Source organism: Podarcis tiliguerta (assembly GCF_965153285.1).
Source record: "Podarcis tiliguerta genome assembly, chromosome: 5".
NCBI classification, from domain to species: Eukaryota; Metazoa; Chordata; class Lepidosauria; order Squamata; family Lacertidae; genus Podarcis; species Podarcis tiliguerta.
The window spans coordinates 63,667,372-63,687,648 of NC_139538.1; the positions used below are offsets into that span (position 1 = coordinate 63,667,372).

General features: G+C 41.0%; 1 protein-coding gene across 1 annotated transcript; it reads right to left on the minus strand.

Moving 5' to 3' along the window:
* Positions 1-205: 205 nt before the first annotated feature.
* Positions 206-10,951, minus strand: LOC310679031 (lipase member M-like; the record flags this gene model as incomplete). The annotated part of the gene is made up of 9 exons (XM_083443746.1): positions 206-439; positions 1,881-1,946; positions 3,630-3,701; positions 4,596-4,742; positions 6,552-6,688; positions 6,884-6,993; positions 8,686-8,884; positions 10,409-10,526; positions 10,850-10,951. 9 exons carry the CDS (start codon positions 10,949-10,951, stop codon positions 206-208), a joined length of 1,185 nt encoding a protein of 394 aa, XP_083299872.1.
* Positions 10,952-20,277: the final 9,326 nt, after the last annotated feature.

The following is a 20,277-nucleotide window of genomic DNA, read 5'->3' on the forward strand; positions in this document are numbered from 1 at the left end:
CAGGAGAGAGATGCAAGGTCAATGAATTCTACTATCAGTTGTGTCAGTGCCAGCAGGTAGAATTAATTTGATGATGAGCAATAGGTAATGGGGGGGGGGGACACACCTCAATTTACAAACTGATCATGAATACACATTACGTAGACCCACTGCAGCATCTACAGTCACATGGAATATATGCAGTATATATGACTTTTATAACATTTTATTTGTACTTCTGCATCAGATACAATACATCAGGGAATTCTTGCTTTGGAATATCAAGACCAAATAAAGAATCTGAATGCTGCCATTCAGGAACAAACTTATGGAAAACTAAATTAGAGATCCGAGGAAGCAACAGCTTAATGTCCTTTATGTTTTCTATAATATCATGTCCACCATACCACACAGCAGTTGGCACAACCATGTCTTCAATTTGATAGAATGGAGGCGTGGTCTGTGGATGAAAAGATTAGAGTGATTAAAATGGGTTTCACCTATCAATCATAGATTTTTTCTTAGCCTTCTGACTGTTCATATGCAGGACTATCAAAACTCTGGGATGTGTGACCTATGGTCCTGGAAAATGGTACCTTGAGCATTAGTTTCAACTTTTCTTCTCCAATATCTTAATGGATCTGTGATGTATTAATGATTTACTGTGCATTGTTGATATATGTGTCCAGGATAATTATTGGATGACTGATTGAGCATAGCATATGCTAACATTGTGGGATGTATGATGACATTGAGGATCTGTGTCAGGAGTAATGTGTATGTCTGACAAAGTGACACATGGTTCAGCTTGGTACTTTTAGGATCTGGGCTTCACGGTCTTGCAGGCATGAGGTTTAGAAAGTTTTAGAAGGCTATGCAAGGTATTTCTTTCCCACTATCATTTCATTGCTTCACAACTGCTTCTACATTCCTGCTTCTGCAAACAAAATAACAGTTTTGAAACTATCGTCTATCTATCATCTATCTATCTGTCATCTATCATCTATCTATCTCCATCTATCTATCTATCCACATCCACAAACACACATGCTGAACATGTGTGGCTTTATATTTTAAAAAGCACTTAAAACATAGTACCATCAAGACCACAGGAATAAAATTGAGTTTGTTTCTGCTTTTCTGAGGCTAAACACATCTCCTTGGGAATAAGCAGCATCCCAATGTAAGAAAAGGATAATATGATAAATGAAATAAAATAAAATAAAATAAGCATCTATAACCACATAGAGGCCAGGGTGGTCACCCCTGACTATAAAAACCTTTACAAAAGAATGAGGAAGGAAAGATGCTGTGGCGATGCTGGCCGAGGTACTGTCACCGTACTTGTTTGCCTTTGCCTGTGTTATCTGGTGCTCTTTTGGGCTGTGGAATCCAGGACCCCAACCATGAGGCCCAGGCATGGCTGTACAAGGAAGCATTAAGGGTTTACCAGGAGAGAGATGGGATCTAGGTTTACAATGTTGGCATCCCGCTGTCTTCGGAGACAATGGAGTGTGATTCCAGCGATGAAGTCAAACCGCTGCATTAGCAGTGCCCAGGTGACCTTGCCAGTGACGCAAGCCTGGGCAGTATGCATGGCATCCCTGGGGTGTCCAGACAACAAGACCCCACTCTCGATTCATGGATGTTCTCCAAAGGAAATATGAACAATACATTTGGCACCAGCTTGGCTGCAGAGGTTCTTAGAAGGAGACATACAAGGTGCCATCCAACCATCTCAGGGATTCCACTCCACATTTGTGCAGAGTTTACTCCTTAACCTTTTCTTTTCTTTTTGGGGTGACCCACTAAGTTCAATGAGAGTTAGTCCCAAATAAATATGCAGCTTTAACACATTGAAATCTATGACAAATCCCCATCACCACAACCCTTGTAATTACCGTGTTGTATATAGCCTTGTTCTTACTGCCATAGTCAAAACGTTTCAGTTCGTTTGATTTAAAAATCTAAAAAAGTTGAGGAAAAGGAATGAATATTTGAATTTTTAATTGTGACATATTTATAACTTGCACATAATGAATAAAAAATTGCTTGATGATTTCTTAGGTTGGATCTACACTGACCTGTTTAACGTTATTTCCAGAATAATATTAGAGATGTCGTTCTAAAACAACACAGGGCATACTTGTGAATTAAAACTTTTTTTTTACCCTGGGATGGTGTGTGTTTTTTCCCCTCCCCCAAATGTAAGTAATACCTGGCTACACCATTTTCCAAAATGCTTTTTCTTTCCCTGCTGCTGGTTGCTGGTTGCTCTGATCCACCTTCTGGTGTCACAGTTTAATCCTCCCTCCCTACGTCCCTCTTAGTCCTTTGTTATTTGTGCATGTAAGCCTTTCAAATTTAAATGAAACTTAAACCACCTCTCAAATTCCATTGGAGAGGAGCAGAGTATGAATGCATTTTTTTAAAAGGTAAAACACTATATAGAGACATATGAGCAGTTTTTCACCAATAAAACAGCATAAAACAGTTACAAATTAAGCAATCAAAAAGACAAGGCAATAATGCATTATGAATGTAAAAAGTAGGATGTATTATGTTATCAAAACCAATTCCTTAACCCTTCCTTAACATTAAAAGCTATGAGTATAGATCCACCCTAAATATTTGAGTCCATTACATATTTTTCTGTTTCTCACCATATAATTGGTTTAATCATAATAATAATAATAAATAATTTCATTATTTATAACCCACCCATCTGGCTGGGTTTCCCCAGCCACTCTGGGCAGCTTACAGCATATATAAAAACATAATAAAACATGAAACATTAAAAACTTCCCAATACATGACTGCCTTCAGATATCTTCTAAAAGTTGTGTAGTTCTTTTTCTCCTTGATATCTGAAGGGAGGGCATTCCACAGGGAAGAATAATTTGCAATATTCACAATGCCAGTTCTTGCCAAATTGTAAAAGGTAATGAGCAGGGCTATTTTCTAGAAAAAGAAGTGCCGGGGCTCTCCTATTTTTAGGCGGAGCACCCCTGCAGGGAAAAAATAAAAACTTTCACCGCCGACCTCCACCACACCGCCCAAATCATCCTGCCAACCACCACCTCTGCCAAACAGCCCAAAGTGCTGTGCCACCCAACACTGCTGTTGCGCAGCCCTCTGCAAGGGGACGGTACCAGAAAATTACAGATCAGCCGGAACCCACCAATGAGGTGGAGGAACACAACAAAGGGGTGCCGGAACTCAGTTCCAGTGAGTTCTGGCTGGGAAAAAAACCCTGGTAATGAGAAACTGCAGTGTGAAAATTCAAACTTAACTCTCACCTCAAACAGAATGAATAAAAAATTGCTTGATGTTTGAATTTAAGAATTACTCTTTAGACAATGCAATAGAAAACTTGCTCTTTCATTCTTCTTTCATGCAACCTATTTAAGGATATTTATATTTGCTCTCATTTGCATGTTATTATTGCCAGTTTTGACCCCTGTAGATGCATATATATCATATATAGCATGTACCATTTATTGCTATATTCTTTTTCATTTACTGTAACTTTCCTGTCACCTTCTGAAAATTAAAAAAGAAAACTCTTATTCACACACATTAAACATGCATTTGGATATCAAATGACCTCTGAATTTTGAAAAAAAGGAAAAACATGCATTAAACCCTACCTGGGCCAAGTGGATCAAGTTTTTTACAGAACCAAAATCAGGGAAAATTCCAACAATCACGTCTACTCGACTCTAGGGGAGAAATAATAGGCATGGAAACATTTTTTTAGAATCGTCTCTGAATATTCAGTGAGTGGGGGGAAGGGATGAATTACACTAGCAAAAAGTCACAAGCATTTGGGACTCAACTACATTGGCAAAGAAAAAGCGCTTTATATGTGTTTTATATTATAAGACTGTGACACCAGGTGGTGCTGTGGAGTCCCGTTTTTGCCAAACCCGATTTTTCATACAAAGTTTACAAGGTGTTTAACTGAAATCCTTCTTTGATGTGTCTAGATCCAGCCCAGGGCAATACAATATATATAAACCTTAATGAAAGGCAAAGGCAAATTATATAGGAAAGCATACAGCTCAGGAAAGATGTGGCAGCAGATGTTAGGAGCTTTGTGCTGATTTGCTTTTTTATTGTTATACTATTTTAATAGTGCATGTGTTTTTTCTATTGTTTGCTTGAAAGCCTTCTTGTGGAATTTCTTGGAATATATTTTTTTTAAGTTATAAACATTCAAAATAATTAAAAAGGTAAGTTAAAATATTTTAATTTTCATCTATTATCAACTTCGTCAATAAAAGTTATAACAAAAACCATACAGCTTATTCTTTCTGTAATGTACCAGGGTCTCTTCCACAAAGATTATTCTCAATTCTAGCTGCAACATTTACAGACTTGGTTAGTCAATTGTACCCTTAGGGCTACAATCCCATACATGCATATCTTAGAGCATGTACCATTGGACTCCATCATATTAATTTCTGAATACACATGTTTTGGATTCCATCACTAATTTATAATTTATCTATTAAAATGAATTCGGTTTTCTGCAAAATATATTGCTGGTTGGAGAGAAAAAACGAAGTACTGTTTTTTGTCAATATATGTAGAAAAATAAAGAGTCAACTTACCATGTTTAAGTTATTTTGATTGCATCCAACAGAAAGGAAAATAAGTTGGAGGCAAAAATTGTCTATCAATGGATAACTACACAGCTTGGCATTCAGTCTTTTCAGTTTGTTACTGAAAAGGACAAATTCTTTCTTTCCCCATATGAGCTGTAAAATAAACACAGAGATCTTTGTGATTCTTTGGTAGGTTTCTGGAGGAAACGTCGGCTTTAGATCCATTTAAGTCCGGGTTCCGTCCGGGTTTTGGGACTGAGATGGCTCTGGTCACCCTAACAGATGATCTCCGTAGACAACTGGATTGAGGTGGGTTGGTACTGCTGATACTCTTAGATTTGTCAGAAGCCTTTGACATGGTCAATCATGATCTTTGGACCACCACCTCGCCGACGTGAGGATACAGGGCATAGCCCGAAAATGGCTGTGCTCCTTTATTTCTGGTTGGGGACAGAGGGTGGCGCTAGGGAGGGAGATGTCGTCATGCCACTCCTTGGTGTGTGGAGTGCTGCAGCACGCAATCCTCTCCCCAATGCTTTTTTACATCTTTATGAACCCCTTGCCCAGATTGTCTGGAGCTTTGGGCTGGGTTGTCACCAATATGCTGATGACACTCAGCTCTATCTGCTGATGGATGGCCACACTGACTCGGCCCTGGACACACTGACCAGATGCTTGAAAGCTGTGGCTGGATGGTTTCGTGGGAGCCAATTGAAACTAAATCCTTCAAAGACAGAGGTCCTCTGGCTGGGTCGGGATGGCAAGGGGATGAGGGACCAACTCCCTTCTCTTGCAAGGGCCCAATTAGTGCCATTGCCTTCTGTTAAGAGTTTGGGTATAATCCTTGACGCCTCCATTTCCATGGAGGCGCAGGTTACAGCAACAGCCAAGGTGACCTTTTTTCACCTTCGCTGCATCAAGCAGTTGGTCCCTTACCTTTCCCGCCCCGACCTGGCCACAGTGATCCATGCGACGGTCACCTCCAGGCTTTACTACTGTAATTCGCTCTATGTGGGGCTGTCCTTGAAGCTGTCCCAGAAACTCCAGCGGGTGCAGAATGCTGCAGTGAGGCTCCTCACGGGGTCTCTGTCATGGGAGCATATTCACCCAGTGCTTTTCCAGCTACACTGGCTCCCGGTGGAGTACAGGGTCAGATTTAAGGTGCTGGTTTTGACCTTTAAAGCCCTTCACAGCCTAGGACCCTCATACCTATGGGACCGCCTCTCCCAATATACCCCACAGAGGACCTTAAGGTCCATAAATAGCAACACCCTAGAGGTCCCAGGCCCTAAGGAAGTCAGATTAGCTTCAACCAGAGCCAGGGCCTTTTCAACACTGGCTCCAGCCTGGTGGAACGCTCTGTCTCAGGGCCCTGCAGGATCTGATTTCTTTCAGCAGGGCCTGTAAGACAGAGTTGTTCCACCTGGCCTTTGGCTTGGAATCAATTTGATTGCTCCCCCTCTTTCTTTTTTCCTTTCTCCTTCTGTGTTGGAACACCTATTTGGGGACTTCCCTGGCTTTTTTCTTGCCCATGTAGGACCAGTCTGGATAGTTAGCTTTGGTGAAGACTTGACGTTTTCATCCCCAAAAAAGTTTTTGAGTTTCCACTGAAATCAGGCTGCATTTTAATGTTTTAAATGTATTTTAATCTTGTTTTTAAAGCTGTATTTCAATCAATTGTTTTTATATTTGGTGTTAGCCACCCTGAGCCCAGTCTTGACTGGGGAGGGCGGGGTATAAATAAAAAATATTATTATTATTATTATTATTATTATTATTATTATTATTATTATTATTCTCTTTAGGATTAATATGTGAAGATTAATTAAACCAGATATTACATGACCTCCCCCAAAATAATGACAAATGGATAAACCTAAAGGTTGAACTGTCCATATCACTAAACTGATTATGTTAGAAGGCCACATTAACACACTATAAAAACCTATGAGAAATACCTACGCTTATTAATGCATCTGGAAGACTGAGAAACAGCACAGAAGGTCCACTGGTGCCGACAAGTGTGTAGGTAGGACCAAAAGTTATATAGAGCTTGACTTTCTGAGCGAGCTGTGGCAAGAGTGAAAAGGCAATTAAACCTGCCAAAGAGAAAGAATTCCAGAATTCAGCAGCTGTGCCAAACATATGAGAGCCAAAAGTCCTTGCTTATTGTTCCTTCAATCAAAATTTTTAGGTTTCAACTATACCAGTGATGGGGATTTTTGATTGTAAGAAGGCCTTTTAAAAAAAGGGCTCGGGCAGTAAACACATTCCATTCATTTCTTATTACTTACCAAGTGTCCCACCCTGAGACTGACTGATAACATACAATCCTTCTTGCTTAGTTTTCTGCAGGATAAAATTTATTGTTGCTGGAATATCATATATCGCAATTTCATGGATGCTGTAAGACATTAAGGTAAAGGTAAAGGACCCGTGGAGGGTTAAGTTACTGTATTTTATGCTGTTTTTTGTTGCATCAATTACCGTAAGTGTTTTAAATTTGTTGTTAAATTTGTCTGAGCCTGGTTTTCTGAACAGGGAAGGGTGGGGTAGAAATAAAAGTTGTTGTTGTTGTTGTTATTATTATTATTATTATTATTATTATTATTATTATTATGTCCAGTCAAAGGTGACTATGGGGTTGCGGCATTCATCTCGCTTTCAGACCAAGGGAGCTGGCGTTTGTCTCTAGACAGCTTTCCGGGTCATGTGCCCAACATGGCTAAACCGCTTCTGGCGCAACGGAACACCGTGATGAAAACCAGAGTACATGGAAACGCCGTTTCCCTTCCCACCGCAGTCGAACCTATTTATCTCCTTGCACTGGTGTGCTTTTGAACAGCTAGGTTGGCAGGAGCTTGGACAGAGCAACGGGAGCTCACTCCATTGTGGGACTTCGAACCACTGACCTTCTGATCAGCAGGCCCAAGAGGCTCAGTGGTTTAGACCACAGCGCCATCCGCTTTGTAGTCATACATACAAAATGCAGATGAGGTTTTCTCCACTTATCCTTCTGTTTCATCACTAAAGCACACTATTAGAAGTATGCATGGACTCTGCCTCAAATAATGAGGTAATTTGGGCTGTGATTCCCCATTCCTATACAGGATTGTGCCATTAAAAATGCATGTTAACTACTTAGAATGCCACCACTTCGTGAGAATTGTAATCAAGTGATATATAAATTGTAAGGGGGAAATGTAAGAAATTCCAACTAGCTCTGTTTCCTCATTCCCACCCACGCCAAAAGAATAGTACAGTCTTCAGGGGTCAATGGGGAGTTCACCATTTCTTTCTCTCCCCCTCCCCAACCTCATGTTCAGCCAGGTTTTAAACCCTAAATAAGCATGTAGCCAGCTTCCATGGACTTGTTTGATGCAGAGGAATGGTGCAAGGAACCAGCTGGGGGGGTCACCAGAGAAGAAGGCTCAGAGCCTGGGGAGTGGTGGTGGAACGACAACAAGAGGTCAGAAGGAGAAGATGGAGACAACAGGAAAGAGGAGGTGTCAGACTCTGAAGCAGTAAGAAGGCTTAGTGAGCTATGAGAGTCTGTGGCAGAAAGTCGTCCAGCATCAGATGCAAAAGCTGAAGCAGCAGGGTGTGATGAGGAAGGCCAAGAGGCAGAGATGAGTTCTTTGAACTGTGAACTGACAAGCATGCTGCTATGACATCAGCAGAGGCAGGGAGACGTATGACAGGCGAGAGCCTTCACCTGCATCTCCTTCTTCACCCACCCTCTTCTTGCACAATCCACCATTTCCACAATCCACAATTCCAGATTGGCTTGATTCAGTTCAGGTCCTAAGATTTGTCCAGAGCGAATGCACAGTCCTAATTATGATCTCAGAGCCCCACAAATTCAGTCTGCATGAATATAGAGAAAGTCATGCATTTTGTCATGTTGATGTTGGCTCTAAAAATAATAAAAAAGGAACCGCAATCCACCATGTCCCATCTTTGGGAACTCTTTCCAGGATTGAAGCACTTCTGACACAACAGAAGGAAAAAAGATATGCTGTTAGCAGTTGTACTTTAGAGACAGCAGTTACTACCATTGTCTCAATTATCCAAGTTACAAGTTGTCTCTTTATACCTGAAATCCCAAAATTCTTCTTGGTCAATTGACAGAGTCTTGTGTCTTCTAGACCAGCTGGTCCCTCTAGCATTTATCATCCAAACATCATAACCAGCATCTGCTAGGAAGAATCCCAGGCTATTGTTGGGAAGATTTGCAATCCAGCACCTACTTTCAAGCAAAATACCATGTACCAGTAAAACAACTGGCCTAGGACCTGGGGGGGGGGGGACAGAAACAAAATGGGCAATCTACCTTATAGTTTATTTGTGTTCACTTCACCAACATTGATCTTTGTGATGCTTTTATCTAGTCCAGGAAAAGCACAATTATATATAGGACAGAGATAATTACTTGTAATTAGGTGATGACCCATGGCTGCCTCACCTTTAGGCACTATTAAAAAATATGAACAAATGCTTCTTCGAAATCATAGCCAATACAAAAGCAACACAATACAAATCATAGCCAATACAAAGGCAGTAAAGATCAGATGAGAAAGCAGCAAATTCTTCAGCTCCATTGCTGAAAATCAGTAGCTGCTTTCCTATGGCAAGATTCCATACAGGGCTGGCCCTACTGAAAGGCAGAGTGAGGACAGAGTAGCATAATTGCCATCTGACTTGCCCTGCTGCTCCCAACCCTGTTATCCTAAGATGAATGGAGAATGCTATCCCTGGACTTGTCTGGATGGCTTCTTTACGTGGAGTGGGTTGGAGAGGGCTCTTGGCCTTCACATCAAGCAGCAAAAAGTCTTGAGCAGGGCCTGGCTCAATGGCATAAATAAATCATTTAGTCCATGCCACCTCATCATGACAAGGTAGTGAAAAACAAAGGTGATTAGATCTGCTCAGATAGGAAAAATTGGGCAGAAGATTGTACCCCGTTTCTACAATTAATTCACCGCTTCTGCACACAAAAGCTTAATCCAAACACTTCATTCTTACACAACATCACATAGAGAAATAGATACCAGAGCTTTGAAAGTCTTTTTAGAAAAGAAACTAATTCTAGTTCAGGTTGAACATGAGCAGAAAGGAACTAGTTCCAATTCGCATTTGTCCACTTATAAAATGAACTTGTTTGGTTCATATTCAGTTCAGAGTTCAATTCACATTACCTTGAAATTTTCCTCAGCTTTCAGAATGTTATAAGCTGCTGTGCTGACATATAACATATAGGTAAAGAAGACTAAGAAAACATCAAAACACACACAGTGGGGTGTGACTTATTTTCTTCAACCATTATGAACTTTAAACTTAGGAGCCTAAAGAGTCTAAAGTATAAAAACACATGTAGAAGAATGAACTTGAACCCCCTATAAAGTTAATTTGCATTCAGCTCACCCAGCAATTTTGGCAACAACTGTCAGGTGTAATTCAAAGATTTTTGAACTAATTCAGTGAACTTCATTAAACTGAATTAGTTCATTCTGAGCATTTATACACACACATTTGTTTCCTCTGGGCTATGTGGAATCCTGTCAATACTCTTCCTCAGTGGCGTAGCACGGAGGGGGGGCAGGGGGCCATTGCCTGGCGCACAATCTGAGGGAACGCAAACCAGGCACCCTACGCAGAGATCCCTGTCATGTGCCCTCTGCAACCTGCCCCTGCCTGGCATGTGAGTACCTGCCCGTTGGTGGTGTGGACTGGGGAGCAGAGGATGAAAAGTTCTAAGCCCCTTCTCTTCCTTAAAAAAAAAAAATGCTATAAAAACATCAGTTATATTCCAAAATTACCTGTCTTCCCAGAACTGTGCATTCCGTAAGGAATTCTGTTTATTTGTAAGTAATAGCCATCCTCTGTCAGGATTTCATACTCTTCACTGGGGTATCCCCAATATTGAATGATTTCATTCTGCAAGAACAAAGAAATCCTCAGCAAATCGAGACCTTTTTTTCTAAGTCTAGATGTGCTGCAAGGAATTTTAGGAACAATGGTGCTGAGGAAAAGAGAAAAAAGTTATGGATCCTGCCTTCCTCCCCTGCTGGCTGTAATGAACAAAAGCAAATTCATCCATTATAATCCATCTAGCCCTCTTTGGGGTAACTCAGGGAGGCCTGGAAATCCTTCTATGAAAAAGCAAATGCTTTGGAATATCTGTTAAAAGAAATATGTACAAATTATTTTGTCCTAGCAATAGCCTGTTGTTTCCAAATGCATCTGAACAAGCAACTCACAGTGGTCATAAATTCTTGAGGATTCAAGTGCCGTTTCCTGAGGAATTCTTCTGACTCTGTTGTCTGTTGCATTAAGCACACCACTGCCACAAACAGCCACATCGCTGACTTCTGTAAAACAATTTTGTTTCAAACTCCTTAGCAAAGATGGGAAGTCTTTTTTAAAATGTTTTTATAAAGGTTGAGGGCAGGGAATGCAATTTTAGTTCAGGTGGTGCTGTGCACGGAAGAAATGATGTTTCTGTCTTCTAAAAGTATGAATAACTGAGATGGATGGTTTGTGAGGAAAAAATGAAAACAGATCTGCCCCATGAGGAAGAGGAATGGTTATCTCTGACGTAAGGGAAAGCATGCTGTATTCTGTGGGAAGCAGCTTCCTGATAACTGGAGGGGGGGGGGATATCTGTTTTTGCTGGAGGTGGCATTCTTGAGGTGCTTCGGACAGATAAGGCAAAATAAATTTGTTAGTTACTGGCTCTGGCTCTGAGCTTCTGGAGGCAGCTCCCCAATCTGAACCAGATTTGTCTATGCCTGTCTGCTGGGATTTAAAATTTTCTTATTAAAAAAGCTTTCAAAAATAAGGAGCCAGTTTGGTTAGCAAACTGAAGCAAACTTTTTTTGTTAGGCTCCAGGCTTTGTGCAACTTAACATAGTAGCCCTGTAAATTGCATTTCAGTAAATCGCATAACACTGAGGGATACAGTATCTGACCATCTCTGTGTTTCCTTCCCTCTGAAAGCTGAGGCCCCTCTAAGTGCAGTGAGGACTAGGATCCTTCTACTTCCCTCACCCAGACCAGAGAGGCTGCCCATGGGAACAATATGTGGCAGGCTCTTACATCAGTGCCTAGTTGAATAAGGTTTGCTTCCACTGAAGCTCCAAGGGTGATAGCGTGATCTTACTTTATTTTAAACAGCTGGAGGCCGGATGGTGAGGTGTTATGATGATATAAAGATGTACGTTTCCTGCATGAATGAAAGCCTATGCAGTGAATCATGCAATAGGAGGAAACTAGTAGATGCTCTCGGGGAAAGAACCTAGATTGGCAGAAGGCTGTCACTCCCTGGATGTGAGACTAATCTCTGCCTTACAAGAGAAGGCTGTGCAACTAGATGTTCTCATGCATCACCAGGATTTATTGGCATCATGCACCACAGTGTTTTTTAAGATTATTGTAATTTACATATTGTTTATATGCCAGAATAAATAGCTTTCAATTATAGCTTTTTTAAAATATACAGCTGCATCTCCCTAATTTGCCAGATAACCCTAATTTGCCCTAATTTGCCTGGCTGTAGATTTTAGTAAAACATGCTAGAGTGTTCTTCTTGTGTATGCCGTTTGTGCTGATCTTATCTATGCCAATAACACAAAGGTTGCAGGTTTGGTCCTCATATGCGACAGCTGCTTGGTCCTGCATTGCAGGGGGTTTGACCAAATTTGGGTTTCTTATACTTGGGTCACTGGCAGTTTTTGGACTACAGTTCCCATCATTCCTGACCACTGGTTCTGCTTGCCAGGAATGATGGGAGTTGTAGTCCAAAAAGAGCTGGAGACCCAAGGACTAGGTGATCCTCTGGGTCCCTTCCAACTCTACAACTCTACAGTTCTATGATTCCTGTAATTTAGGAACATAGAAGACTGCTTTATGTTCCTATCAGTCCACCTAGCTCAGTGTTGTCTTCACTTCACCAGTCCGTTAAGGTCATTTTGAATTCCGATTCTGTCTTCTGCGGCATTAGCTACCCCTCCCAGTTTGGTGTCATCTGCAAATTTGATAAGCATCCCCTCAATTCCTTCATCCAAGTCATTTATAAAGACGTTGAACAACAATGGGCCGAGGACAAAACCCTGCAGCACCCCACTTGTCACTTTTTTTCAGGATGGCAAGGAACCATTAACAAGTACTTGTTGAGTTCAGTCAGTCAACCAGCTACAAATCCACCTAACAGTTACTTCATTCAACCCACATTTTATCAGCTTCCTCACAGAAATATCATGCGGACTTCGTCAATAGCCTTACTGAAATCAAGATACACTATGTCCATAGCATTTCCCTGATCTGCCAATTTTGTAATTCCATCCGAAAAAGAACTCAGATTGGCCTGACATGATTTATTTTTGAGAAACCCATGCTGGGTCTTAGTAATCACAACAGCCTTTTATAAATGCTCACAGATCAACCATTGAATTATCTGTTCTAGGACTTTCCCTGATATCGATGTCAAGCTCACTGGCGGGTAGTTACCTAGGTCTTCCTTGTTCCCCTTTTTGAAGATGGGGACCACATTTGCCCACCTCCAGTCTGTAGGGACCTCACCTGTTCTCCTAGAATTCTCAAAGATAATAGACAGAGGCTCTGAAATTACATCTGCAAGCTCCTTTAGTACCCTTGGATGCAGCTCATCAGGCCCTGGGGATTTGAATTCATTTAAAGTAGCTAGGTGTTCCCTTACTGCCACTTTTCCTATCTTGGGCTGCAGCTCCCTCTTTAGATCATTTATTCTGTTATCATCAGGTTGGGCATCTCTTTCCTTTTGGGTGAAGACAGAAGCAAAGTAGGTGTTGAGTAGTTCCACCTTTTCTCTGTCACCCAATAGTATTTCTCTATGTTCCCCATGCAGAAGACCTACTACTTGCTTGTTCTTCCTCTTACATTGGACATGGCTGAGGAAACCTTTTTATTGCTATTTTTAACCTCTTTTGCAAGCCTGAGCTCATTCTGAGCTTTATCCAGCCTTACTTTCCCTCTGCAACTGTTGGCTACTTGTGTATACTCCTCCTTTGTGATTTCCCCTTTCTTCCATTTCTTATACATGCCCTTCTTAACTCTCAGCTCATCTGTAAGCTCCTTATGCAGCCACACCCATTTCCTTAGATGCCTCCCACTTTTCTTTCTTGTTGGTATTGTCTGTATTTGGGCCTTCAATATTTCTCCTTTTAGAAACCCCATCCTTCTTGGACTCCCTTCTCATTGAGTATTTCTGACCATGGGATCACACCCAGTAGCTCCTTCAGCTTTTCGAAATTGGCCTTCGAAAGTCCAGAGTGTGTGTTTTGACTACACTCAGTTTTCCCTTGCCTCTGTATCATGAAACCCAGGAGAACATGATCACTTCCTCCCAAGTTTCCAAGCACTCCACTTCATCAATCAGTTCCTCCCTATTGGTGAGGATCAGGCCCAAGATAGATGATCCCCTTGTTTGTTCTTCCACCTTCTGAGAAACGAAATTGTCAGTGAGGCAATGGAGGAATTTGTCAGACCTTACACTCTTGGCAGAGTTTGAGTCCCAACAGATATCAGGGAAGTCCCCCGTGATTACTATTTCTCTCCTTTTTGAATGTTTGGTAATCTGCTCTAGTAAGGCATCATCCAAGTCTTCAGTCTGACTTGGTGGTCTCTAGCACACACCCACAGTAAGGTCACTGTTGTTTCTCTCTCCTACAATTTTTACCCATCTCAATCTGCTTTTCATGCTGCAGGCCATGGATTTCTTCACAAGTGCACACATCCTTAATATACAATGCTGCTCCTCCCCCCCCCTTCCTATTTGGTCTATTCCTTTTGAACAGGTTGTACCCCTTAATCCTACATTCCATGAGTCTCCATGAGTCTCATCCCACCAGGTTTCAGTTATGCCCACCAAGTCGTATTTGCCATCCTGTATTAAAAGCATCTTATTTGTTTCCCATGTGCATTTGTGTAGAGACAACTGAAACCATGAGTTGTTCCATGAAGCTGCTTTCTTCTTGTAGTTTCTTGCCCTTTAGCAGGTTTCTGGAGCACCACCTCAGTTTCTTGTGCATCAATGAAGCTATTACCTCCAGTGCCAGGTGCTCTTTTGTTGTTCGTATTGTTTTCTCCCTCCCCCTCAAGATCTATTTAAAGCTCTCCTGATCAGATTCTCAAGATTCTTGGCAAACACATTCTTGTCAACTGCTGTGAGGTCCAGCCCATCTCTCACCAGAAGTCCTACCTAAAGGAAGCTGAGACCATGATCCAAGAAGCCAAATCCTTGCTGACGACACCACCTGCGCAGCCAGTGACTTGCCTCTGTATTTTCCTCTCTCTTCTTGGGCCATGACTTTTAACAGGAAGGAGTGATGAAAAGACTACCTGTGCCCCATGTCTCTTCAGCTCCCTGCCCCATGTCTCATAGTCCCTTGCTATGTGTTGCAGTATTATTTGTACCCACATGAATCAAAAAGAAGGGGTAATGAGAATATAATACTTCCTTAGGATAGGATATAATCCCCTCCTGAAGAAGGGGTAACTAGGATATAATCCTCATCCAATTTAAGACCATAGATCTAATCCTGCTCCCTGGATTCATTCCCTCTTCTCTGTGACAACCTTTCATTCCCCTGCCCTCCCCAGTCTTCAGTTGTGTTATTTCAATGAATAACCTGTGAAGTATCTTAGTATTATCACAGCATTAATAATAATAATAATAATAATAATAATAATTAAAGCTTGATGCTGAGAGATGACCTAAAGACACCTAAAGCCATCTATGATGGAGGTGACATTTGAACTATGTTCTTTCTAGTTCAATGCAGATTCCACAGCTCTCGAAAAGTAAGTTCTTGAATCAAATTAGAGAGTCCTTCAAAAGCCTGTTCATGCTTAGCTTATTATCTTATGAGTACTAATGTCAGGGGTGGGATACCTGTGCAACCCTCCAGATGTTGTTAGACTCCAACTCCCATCAGCCTCAACCTGGCTGGCTAGCGACTAGGAGAGCCAGAGACCAGCAACATGTGGAGGGTCATAGATTCCCCACCTCTGGTCCTTTGGCCTGATCCAGCTGAGAATATATTATATTCTTAATGTTCAATTTATAGGATAGTGCAGGTATAACTATTATTCAGTTCTACAGTACATTCATAGAGAGCTCTGCTCAAAATGCAGGCTATACTTAGACACAGGCTTTTAAAAAAGTCATTGCAACGGGGGGGGGGGGGGGATTACACCACCAAAATCAAATTGAAGGGTATTACTTACCGTCTCCTCTCCCAAAAGCGTCTGAATCGCAACTGAATGCTGCAGAAGCTTTGAAGGGAATTTATTTACCTGTGTTCTGTGAATAATTATGGTGATGCTATATGCTGAGAACACAGTGTCTTGGATACTATTACACACCCAACCTCAAAGCTATGTTAGTTAATGAGAAATACCATGGATTTGGTAAACGTTTGTGGGTGTAATTCCACAATCCTTTAGGGTGGTGATATGCCACCCTAATCGGCCTGTTCTTACTTTTTTTTTTTTAAGAATAATTTTTTATTAATCGACCAATCACATCAAATCAAACCAAATTACATAAATTCCAAATTACACAGCCGAATTTTAAATTTTTGTTGGGGGTATCCATATTTCAAGTTCCGAAGAGATCCAATCAACTTCTTCATATGGCCTTCATATGATTGCTTTGTGTGTGTGCTTTAATTCACTCCTGTTCCTTTCTAGTTTCAAATTAAATGAGACCTAGAGGTACAAAGTCCTTGAAGTCAGAAAGTTCTGAAGAATTGTAGATTACATACAGCATGAGTATCCACTTGGCTGAACCAAGCAGAGCATATTTTAAATAATACAAAGTGTGGAGGAAATTGTTTTTATTTTATGTATTTTGTTTTTTTATATTGTGATTTTTATCCTGTGAACCGCCCTGAGATCTGCGGGTATAGGGTATCATACAAATTTAATAAACAAACAAACAATATTCTTCCCAACATCTCCCAGCCCCCATGAAGCAGGCTTTAAATCCTACTTGACCCCAGTTTACATTTTGGGGAAACAAAACGCAATTATAGATACAGTGGTACCTCGGGTTAAGAACTTAATTCGTTCTGGAGGTCTGTTCTTAACCTGAAACTGTTCTTAACCTGACAGCTATGACCCAGACTTCATGTTAGTGGTTATTACTGTATGCACAATGAAAGGAGCCACAACAGAGTCCACCATTCCTGGCTGGGTGTCAGAGAGACATTAAAGGAAAGCAACTGGTAGTGACAGCCATGTAAATTATAAACATCTAACAAAGTTATAGCTGATAGAACACACATTTCTTAAAATATTTAATAAACCTATCCGCTGTTCATGTCATTTGAAAGAGCTGCAAGCCATTACACAATTGCAGTCTTTGTGAAAGACTAATAAAACATATTAGTAATCCTACCCAGAATCAGTCATCCAATTATCTGACAGTTGTGTATTACTGTTCTTAGCTTAGATGCATTTCCAACATTTTATTAGAGAACCTCCCTGTTTTGTGGAGTTTGCAAATGTGTTTTTCTTTGTACATTACGAACCTCTTGGTGGCTGCAGAAGGGCAAGGAGTCACCACCAGCTTTGCTTTTGCTCTTTTCCTCTGAATTGGAAAGAAAGCCTGACTTGCCGTTTGTTCCAGTTCAGCATTAAAGAGTGGTTTTTCAAGAGGAAAGCAGGACACAGATCTGGAAGTGCAGGCCTGTGGCTAGAACGCTTAGGACAAAAGTAAGTGTGAATGAGCCATCAGATGAAACCACTGATTTTCTGGGGGTACTCATGGGAGCATGCAGCACTGGCAACCTTTTTACTAGAAGAGAAGCACTGGTTAAAAGTGTGGCACTTACTGTAACAACTTCATGGTGAGAAGAAGAAAAGCACTGGATGAAACACACTTATCTCAGCAGAGATTCCCACAGTGCATAGGAATCAACTCCTAGGGGCCACAGGGGCTTCGATTCCCACAATAAAATGTTTAAGGGTGCCGGGCCCCCACAAAGTTGATGGGCATTCCCATTAAAATGGTGTGTGTGCACTGCATCATGTGATCAGTTGTGTGAGGCGGGTCTGCTGCCATGCGATTTCTGTTCTCATCCTGAAGTAAAGTTCTTAACCCGAAGTACTATTTCTGGGTTAGCGGAGTCTGTAACCTGAAGCCTCTGTAACCCGAGGTACCACTGTACTGTGTTGTCCCCTGGACTATGCGATTTAGAATTTGCTGTCCTGCTTTAAGCAAAACCTGTGCCTATGTAACCTGTATGTCTTAATTAGGCCTGTTACTTTATGGCTTGCAAGCTCTTGTGTGCAGACTTGTATGGGGATAGGGAGGCAGCTTTCACACTGGCTAAGAGCTTCAGGAGTGGAATTCAGAGTATAGCAGAGCATAAACGACTTGGAGAGCAGCTCTGTAGAATATCTTCTTTATTCTATCTACAACTATAATATACAACTATATACAGAGCTAAATGAGGTCTAAACTAAAAAACTGAACTGCACTGAGTGTCTGCAGCTGCTCTTAGCAGCAACCTTATCTATACACACAATCTCTAACACTCAGTCTCTCTCTCTCCACACACTGACTGACTGACTGATGTTAGGCTGGAGCGGAATAAGTAGAGAGCAGAACACCGCCCCTCCTCTCTGGAAAATCACCAGACTCATCAGCAGATTCTAGGATATGGGAGGGGTGAAATCTCCTCAGAAGGGCCTCAGAGGATGAATGCAGAGTCTGGGGTGATTTATATGGGGAGATGTGAACCTGGCAAATGCACCATGGCCTTGCCAGTTTCGCATGCACTCTAGTACATTTTCCAAGTCTAAAGGGTGACAGTGTTTTTATTTATAATAATCTTTATTTACCCCTTAAAAATTACACATAATCAGATACATTGTTCTGCTATGAAAGAAAAAAAAAATACACAAAAAGAAAATAGGGGGGAAGAAAAAAAGAAAAAGTAGAAGAGAGGAAAAAAAGATGGAAAAAATAAAAAGAAAGTTTAACAACACATCTTATCAATGACATACAGTCTTTTAGGAAATACAAACCATCATTGACATTATTTTAAACATATAATTCCAATAAGCCATCCTTTTATCTTCCCCTTGTTGATTTCTCCTCACTACTCTTACTTGCTTATCAGTGTCTATTCTCTGGTTTTATTCCTTGATTTGTTTAATGACTTCCTTCTACCACTATGCGGTTCCTAATTTCTCATATCTTAACATTTCTGTGTCTATTCTTGTTCTGCAGGAACCCATACTCTTACCTCTGTGGAATTTATGGTAGTCTATGCTCAACCAAGAGTAGTCATTGGAAACATACCTCATCATGTAATTTTTAAAAACATCCCATTCTTTTAAAATTTTATTTCCCAAATGATTACTTATTGAGTCTGTTAGTTTCGCTAGTTCAAGATATTCACATAGCTTTAGATGCCATTCTTCTTTTGTCGGTTTTACATTACTCTTCCAATATTTTGCTAAAAGAATCCTGGTGGCTGTAGTGGAATAAAGAAAAACTCTTTTATTAACCTTTGAAGAAGAAGAAGAGAGGAAGAGTTTGGACTTGATATCCCGCCTTTCACTCCCCTTAACGAGTCTCAAAGTGGCTAACATTCTCCTTTCCCTTCCTCCCCCACAACAAACACTCTGTGAGGTGAGTAAGGCTGAGAGACTTCAGAGAAGTGTGACTGGCCCAAGGTCACCCAGGAGCTGCATGTGGAGGAGCCGGGAAGCAAACCCAGTTCCCCAGATTACGAGTACACCATGCTGGCTCTCCTTTGGGATGTGTGTTGTGAAAATACCCAATAAAAATAATTCTGGTGTTTTGTTTTGTTTTGTTTTGGAAATGTGGATTTTAACATTTCCTTCAATTCATCATATAATATGTCCCAAAATTAATTAGTGCTTTTCAGCCAATAATGCCTCCTGAGCATTATTTATCCCACCAAATCATGACTTGTCTGCTCAGACTAGAAGCCAATTAAACCAATCAAAGCTCCCACTCCAAGAAGAGGACTCCAAGTGGTATGGAGTAAGTGAAAATGAAGAGTTCCAAGGTGAATCAAGGAGTCCCCCCAAACAATTCCCAAATAGGCAACTAGCAAAGCTTCTACTGCTTAGGGCAAGAAGGAGAGTGCAGATAAGAAGTGATAAAAGTGCTGTGTTTGCAGAAGAACAAGCTTCTGGAATCTTTCCCAACTCGTTTGGCCTGATGCCCTGCTTGGGCCTTCCCTAATTTCTCCCCAGGGCAAAACCATTTTGAGTCTTCTTCCTATGGGAGCTGAGGGTGGAAGCAGTACTGTCTCGCTCATTCCTGTGGGGGTTTTTTATAGTTTAGATTTTCCATTCCCTTTCTTATTGTTGTTGCTGTTCCTTTTAAAATAATTCTTTACAAATTTTTGATGGTGGAGGTATGGATTTGTGGTTAAAGGATTTTTAAACCTGGGTCACGTCTATCATCTTCATTTGTAGCTTTTGTTCTGGCAAGCCCATTTTTTTACTGTACTCTCATTTTACACATCATTACCTCCCAACTCCCTCTCTAGCCCCTCTCCACCAGTCCCTATCCGCTGGCCCCAAATTTTCTCCTGTGGTCACTGACTATATTGATTCATTTATTATTACTCATACAAGTGATCCTTTCCATGTATATTCTTGT